At 42.2% G+C, this 7,570-nt stretch overlaps 1 protein-coding gene across 2 annotated transcripts in view; it reads left to right on the top strand.

Annotated features, from left to right (window-relative positions):
• The window catches only part of CCDC149 (coiled-coil domain containing 149), a 99,669-nt gene that overhangs the window by 29,340 nt on the left and 62,759 nt on the right, over positions 1-7,570 (top strand). For both annotated transcript variants that reach the window (XR_001138301.1, XM_012664205.1), the window contains exons 2-3: positions 5,148-5,309; positions 7,130-7,168. Coding sequence is in view for 1 of the 2 variants with exons in the window: in XM_012664205.1 (XP_012519659.1) it covers positions 5,148-5,309; positions 7,130-7,168 (201 nt within the window). In the remaining variant the exon portion in view is untranslated. The remainder of the gene's footprint in view (positions 1-5,147; positions 5,310-7,129; positions 7,169-7,570) is intronic.

Raw genomic sequence — 7,570 nt, 5'->3', positions numbered from 1 at the left:
GAGTACAAATGGATCCCGTTCTTCTGCTCTTGTGGTGCCTCACTTTGGATAATGGGCCTAAGTTTAATCCAGGAAAGTATAAGAGTGCACCCAGAAAATATTTACTCGCCGAATGATTGAGATCAAGTACAGCTTATAGAAAACTCTTGTTCTGATCAAACCGGTGTTGAGAAAATAACCCTCTAGTTCCTTTCTGAGTCCCTTCAGTTTTAACCCATTTCTCTCTCTCTTTTTTTAATTTTAAGAGGTTTATTCTGAGCCAAATTAGAGGACCATGACCCGGATCCACGCCCAAGAAGCCTTGAGCAAGTGGACTTGCTGTGGTTGTTGACCCATTTCTTATAAGTGGGTAGAAACCTTATTGTTTCCACTTGGTTGGAACAGGAAAGGGGATGTTTGTGGGGTCTTAAAAAATTTTTTTCCATCTTCCTTCAGGCCTTGCATCTGAGGAAAGGAGAGGCAGGCCCACTAGTTTTACAGAGAGTTGGTTGAATCAATAAAACCTTTATTACTCATTTGTTCTAGGTCCAAAAAATTCACCAAATTCAAAATTCTTCTTAGTTTCCTTGTGCAAGGAATACAAACTAGATGTAGTAACCAACTCCGTGAATATTCTGATTTTTTGGTTTTTTGGCACAGAATGCTTCGTTTAGCAGGAATTGGGGTTCCACAGGCTTGGCTCTGTAAAGATCTGGGTTCAAATTCTGGCTCTGCCAATGCCTTGGCACGTTACATAAACTCTTCCACTTAAGCCTCACTTTCTCATTGATAAGGTGTAAATGATAAACACGGTAACCTCATTGTGGTGTTGTGGGGATTAAAGGAGGTGATACGTATAAAGCATTTGTCACAAAACCTTGTTTTTTGTTCTTGTTAATAGTAAGACTAAGAGAGATCATATTAATCCTCTTTATCAGTGTGGTGACTAAGCAGAAGCGCAGACCAGAGGCAAATCTCTACCCACCCACACCTTGCTCAAATTCTTTGATAGAAACCATATGAGTCAGGATGGGCTAAGTTGTGCTTCAGTAACAAACCAACTCTCCTTGACGCCTCAATAACTTATTTCTGGATCACACAAAGCTTTCTACAGACCCAAATGTCTCTCCAGGGCAGTTGTCAGCTGCGGTCTGCTCTCCATGCTCTGTTCCTCTTACAGCAGCTCCAGAGCGACGCACACGTCACCATTGTTGCCGCAGGGGAGGAGAAAGCCTGGCGATTCTTACGTTCACTCTGAAATGCCTTCATTCTGAAGCGACTCATGTGCATTGGAAATCCCATTTTATTGGACAAAGCAAGTTACATGGTTCTGCCTTACACCGAAGCAGTGGGGAAGGACAGTCCTGCCATGTGCCTGGAAGGAAACGAGAACTAGAAATATCAGCACGAATGTTGACCTGTTAGACTTTTAGCCTTTCCTCCCTCTGGTATAAATTGCTGTTGTAGACACAGCTTCAGCCCCAGCACCCTGTCCAGCCAAGTGGCTGTCCTCTGCTACATAGAGATTCTTGAACTGCCCCTGTCGCAATCTTTGGAAATCATGGAGCCGGCTGTCCTAGACCAGGCAGAGGAAGCAAGTCCTGGGCACTTGGAGTGAGTCACACATGCTGGACTGGAGCCCCCGCCCCCTGTGTTCCCCTGCACCCTTCACCCTCAATGATACAGACACTGGTGTTAAAATTGTGGGTTTTTCAAGTTGGAGAGCACCCTCACCTCCTGGCGTGAGGCCCAGGGAGTGTTCATTTATTTCGTTCCTTCTGCTCCTTGTGTTTTACGGCTTTCCCAAGGTTTTGATGGTTCACAGTGGGCCCATTGCTGGATCCATCTTCTACAATTATTTATCCTCCTCTAGAAGCCTAAACATCCCACGCACAGCAGCTTATATTGTCTGATTTCCTGTTCTAATTTTAGTCCCTCCTAATGCCTCAGCCTTACGTTTGCTGGTTGTTCATAGCTGCCAGCTAGGAGGATCTTCATGACCTTTTTCTTTCCATCCAGTTTTTTGTTGTTTGTTTTCAATTGGAAAGATAGGAAAGGGGACATTTTAACAGCTGCCGTGACAGGGAACAAACTTTCACTGTTCTAGAGTGAGACGGAAATTCCATCCCATTCTCCAACACCCTCCCCAGCCCACTTCCCAGAGTTTTCTATTGTTGTTTTAAGAGACTTTGCCTACAGTCATGTGTTACCTAACAATGGGACATGTTCTGAGAAATGTGTCATTAGGCAATTTCATCACTGTGCAAAACATCATAGGATGCACTTACACAAACCTAGACAGTGTAGCCTACTACACACCTAGGCTACATGGTAGCTCCTAGGCTACAAACCTGTACAGCATGTCACTGTACTGAATACTGTAGGCATTTGTAACACAATGGCAGATTTGTATATCTAACCATATCTAAACATAGAAAAAATACAGTAAAAATATGGTATTATAATCTTATGGGACCACTGTCGTATAGGTGATCTGTTGAGTGAAATGTTACTATGCATTGCATGACTGTGTAGGGGATTAGGCCAGATGCAGTAAAATATAGTCCATGTTTGTTGTTTGGAATCTCTCTGTGCTGCAAAAGGTGGCACAGATACCCACCTGAATGGCTATGCCACTGTGCCTGGACCCTGCACTTGTGGGCTCTTGCTAGCCTCTAAGTCCCTCTAGACCATTTTAGCTGGTTCTAACTTTTGAGACACCATGAAGCTTGAGGCCTCCAGAGCCTGAGTTTTCAAAGTGTGGGCTGAATAGGCATCATCTGTGCCGTACGCTAATGTGCTAAGTAAGAATGCAGATTCCTGAGCCAGGCCCCAGAGATTTCGATTCAGTGTGTCTAGGCTGGAGCCCAGATTCTGCCTTATAACAAGCATCTCCGGGGATTGAGAGCAGTGTTTTCTAGGCTTCCTTGTTGATGCCAAAGACTTGCCACACCAGGGCAGGGTGGGACTACAGGGGAGGTGACCCACCTCTAGCTAGAATAGCTCCACCTCGAGCTGTTTTATAAATGAGGTTTCAGCCTGAGGTTCGTTCTACTGATGAAAATGAGTAATATCGAATAAAATTGTTAAGAACTGCAGAGTTTCTGCTCTTCAAATCCTGGGCCAGTGGGTCCTAGCAGAGGCTTCTGTGCCTGTTTTCTACCAGGTATCTTAGACCAAGAAGCAAAGAAGGCCGTTCCCAACTTCCGCAGCCCTATTGGGACCAGGCCTTGTGAGAGAAATGGCTTTTCTCCTGGACCACAGCAGATTGCTGCTCAAGGTCAGGGAACTTGGATTCCCATTTTGCCAGTAAGGCCCTTACTGTTCCCCTTCAACTGACTGGATGTCACATCTAAGCTTAGCTGCTGCTACTTCCAGTGTCTCCATGCACAGGGATTGTTTTCCCCAAAGTCAGAAGACACCGCGTGTCTTTGTGGCCTCAAGTTTGAATCTGATAAATTGAAGGGATAAAGGTGGCTGCCTTTGGGTCCCTGATACTCACAGCACTGACAACGAGGCTGCTGATGACGGGAAAAGAACTGAAGGAACAAGGGCAGGTCTGTTAAATTGTGTGTAAATGGTATTTTTTCCTGTGAAATCTCAATACCTCCCTCAGGACACTGCAGTTTAGGTTTTCGAGCCACTCTCCTCTGATATTTACTCATTGGGGATTTTACTCTTGAGAAATCACTGTGGCAACACAACCATTTTGCCTTCATGAAGACGATGTCAAAGTCTCAAAATCCAGGACATTTTAAGGCAGGATTCTAACCTCATTACTGCCAGGAATAAAAATTCATCCAAGGTGGAAGTGTCCTCTTTTGAACTCAAATCCGTCTCAGAATGGCTTTTCTTTCCCCTTTGTTTTTGAAGCTAAGCAATTACTTTTTTTTTTAAGAAAAAAAATTGTGCTAATGCACAAAACTCTCTTTTTCGCCTTTCATTTATTTGAAATTGAACTTAACAAAGTCAGTCCCGAGCAAGCACTATATATGAGTAATGCTTTTTGTCCATAAAAGAGCATTGACTCCAATGGTACGAGTGCTGATCCTCGCTCTGCTTTGTGTGAGCGTCCATAATGACAAAGTACTCGTGTCAAAGTGTATAATGAAACTATAAATTGTTTTCATGAATGCTCTGAATTTGGTCTTTTACGGGGCAAATTCAAAAGGTATTTAGTGCCACATTTCACATATGTGAATAACACCAGACAGTGCAATATATCCAATAAAAAGTAAAGAGCCCTCTTTGGGCACACGCTGCCCAGTGTGATGGGTGAGTTAGGGCAGGTGGTTCGTGGCACGGGGCAGTGTGGAGAAGGAGGGACGAAGAAATCCCGTAACTCTGAGGCAAAGAGTTTCAGCCAGGGGCACCCAGCTGTTTGGGGAGAATTCAAAGTGCGACTAAAATACTTAGCTCCTAAAATTGGTCTCCGGATGGTAGATGCCTGCATTTGAATTACGGGAGAAGTTATATGTATCATGGCCAAGTTGGTGAGCAAATTTGCAAGGAGAGAATGTCTGCTGGATTTCATGGGCGGGTGCAATCTATTGCAGTGATTTATGGTTCAATTAAATTACTTTTAATAACATTTTTGGGTAATTTTTTTATTATAGAAGCTGTTTGGGTTTATCCTAGAAAATTTAGAAACATAAAGCATAAAGCATAAAGAAAAAACATAAAGAAAAATGTAAAAACACGGGTAAACAGTTTTGCTACCAAAAGATCATTGTTAGCAATATTTTTATAAAGTTTTATTTAAATATCTTTGTATACCTATCACCTTAAATTTTAATACGATTTTACATGATCTTACCTGGATATATAAATCCTTTCTAAACAAAATTGAGATCCAGCTGTCTATCTATTTACCCATTTATGTAAATTTTTAAAATATTCTTTTTTTTAACTTAATTGTTAATTAAATTATTTTATCTGTCCCAGTTTGGCAAAGTTCATGAACATCCAAGGTTTTGGTTCTCTTGGGAGGGGACTACATGTTAGACATGGTAGCAGCCTTTCTGTACATGTCATTTACTGCTGAATGTATCTGGGTATATGATCTCCAAAAAGGAGAAAGACACCCCCTGGGTGTGTTGAGTACGGTGTGTATTAAACGGGGGCCTGTGGATGTTGTGGACTAATCGCTTGGTTTGTTTGCTTTGCAGTACCTGGTGTGTAAAAGGAAGTTGGAGAGTAAGAAGGAAGCCCTGCTGATCCTTTCCAAGGAGCTGGACACCTGTCAACAGGAAAGGGACCAGTACAAACTCATGGCCAATCAGCTCCGAGAGCGCCACCAGTCCCTGAAGAAGAAGTACCGAGAGCTGATTGTACGTGTTCCGTCACGGCGACTTTCCTGTTCTCCCCGTTAAGATATAAAGAGGGGACTTTCATGTGCTGTTTTTTTAAAAAATGATGAAATCCAAACAATTTGAAAGTAGAAATATTAAGGAGTGAAAGACGCATACATATTTTTATATGCATACGTACATATGTGCTTTCAGACTGCTTGCTCTGGCACCTGTGAACACACAGGTGCCACGTACACCCTTTATCCACAGGGGACATGTTCCAAGACCCCCAGCAGATGCCTGGAGGGACCTTGTATACACTATGTGTTTTTGATTTGATAGTTGAGCCGGCTCCTGGTGACTAACGGGTGGGTGGCATCAACAGCATGGGGGTGCCGGACCAAGGGCTGATTCACATCCCAGCTGGGACAGCGCGGGATGGTGTGAGATTCCATCACGCTATTCAGAACAGTGTGTGATTTAAAACTTATGAACTGTTTAGTTTTGGAATTTTCTACTTAATGTGTTTGGACCATGGTTGACCTCAGGTAACTGAAACCAAGGATAAGGGGGGACTAATGTATGTGTAATTATTTACTTATTAATTTATGTATATGGAGTTTCTTAAAAAAGGATTTGTATCATAAATCTGCACTAATACCGAGGCCACTAGCTACATGTGGCTATGTAAATCTAATTTTAAATTAGTTAGAATTAAATAAAATAAGAGACTCAGTTTCTCAGTCTGACTTGTCACATCCCGGGGGCTCAGTCCCTGCTGGTGGCTGGTGGATACTGTATCGGGCAGTGTTGCTGGAGAGCACTGCCATGGACAATGTAGAGAGAGGACATTTCCATCATTCAAGAGCATTCTGTTGGACAGCATTGTATAAATGTTCTAAAACATGCTCTTTTCACTCAGCTTTATTTCGGACATCTTCCTAGGCCATACATACGGATTTAACTCAGGCTTTAGACAGTTGCATAGTAATCCAGAGTATGGCTGTAGCCATCATTTTCATAACCTTTCCTGCATCCTGGGCTTTTAGATTTTCTCTAGGTTTTTATATGGCAATATTTTTAAGGATGCAAATTTTACTGAAAGGAAGGACACCAACTGCATTCTTTTCTCTTTTCTTCTCATTGATGCAATCTCTCTTTTAAGTGCACATACTCTCACTAACCATCTGTGATGGGATCATTGAGCTGCCCTGGAGTAGAAACAGAATAGAAAGATTCCTCAGGTTAAAATAAGTTGACTTATATGTGAACAGCATCAGATATAAGAGTACTCATTTAGTGAGCATTTACTTATCACCTGCGATATTTGTATTCCCAGATGGCACAGAGGGAGAAGAATTGAATCCTTTTAAAGTCAAAAAATCTAATAGGACTAGTTTTTTATTTTGAGCAAATCCTATCTCCCTGGGCATTGTTCTGCCCATAGAGAAAACTTGAGTGTGTGTGTGTGTGTGTGTGTGTGTGTGCGCGCACATCCTCATTGCTGTTCCTTTGGTTTTAACTACTTACAAGAGAAACTCAAACCAAATGAAATATTGTTTCACTTTAGGCTGTGCTCAAAAATAATTTTGATAAATCCAGTTTTTTTGATTCACATAATTTTCAAAAATATATAGGTTTGGTCCTAATTGGAACTGATTCCCTAGAGGTTTTTCCCAAATAACTCTGGTTCAGTTTGTAGTTAGTTTTAAAAAAGTATATTTGAGCTTGGTTTAGCACATTACTGGTTGCAGGGTGGGGAGGTCTGAATTTAGGCTCATAGCTTTGTTCAGTTCCTTGAATCTAAGCACATCTATTTTTTTAAAGAAGAATAAAATGTAATATTTGTTTCTTTGTAGGATGGAGATCCATCACTTCCTCCTGAAAAAAGGAAACAGGTGAGATTTATTCCTGATCTCAGATTGTTTTATCGATGCCTTACAATTGGAAGGATCAGGGAATCTCAAAATGTATACAGAAGTTCTTTTAATTTCCTGGAATCCTTTGTTTTACTGGGAGGAGTGAGTGGTGGGGATTCCGGCTGCGAAGAGAGGTTGGCAGTGGGGTGAAAGAAACCAGTGCAGTCTCACAGGGTGGAGGAGGGTGCACCAGTTGACTGCATCCCCTTCTTGTTGGGAATCCTGTTGGGAAGCAGAGTTGAGTGCTCACGGCTGTAGCACTTGAGCTTACTGCTCATTGGGCGCATACCATTCTGTGGGTGCATACTGTTCTGTGGGTGCATACTGTTCTGTGGGTGCATACTGTCCTGTGGGTACCTACCATTCTGTGGGTGCATACTG

This window comes from Propithecus coquereli, unplaced genomic scaffold, assembly GCF_000956105.1.
Source record: "Propithecus coquereli isolate 6110/MARCELLA unplaced genomic scaffold, Pcoq_1.0 Scaffold87, whole genome shotgun sequence".
In the NCBI taxonomy this organism is placed as follows: Eukaryota; Metazoa; Chordata; class Mammalia; order Primates; family Indriidae; genus Propithecus; species Propithecus coquereli.
Note: the sequence above shows the minus strand (reverse complement) of the source record. Positions and strands in the feature narration are given on the sequence as shown.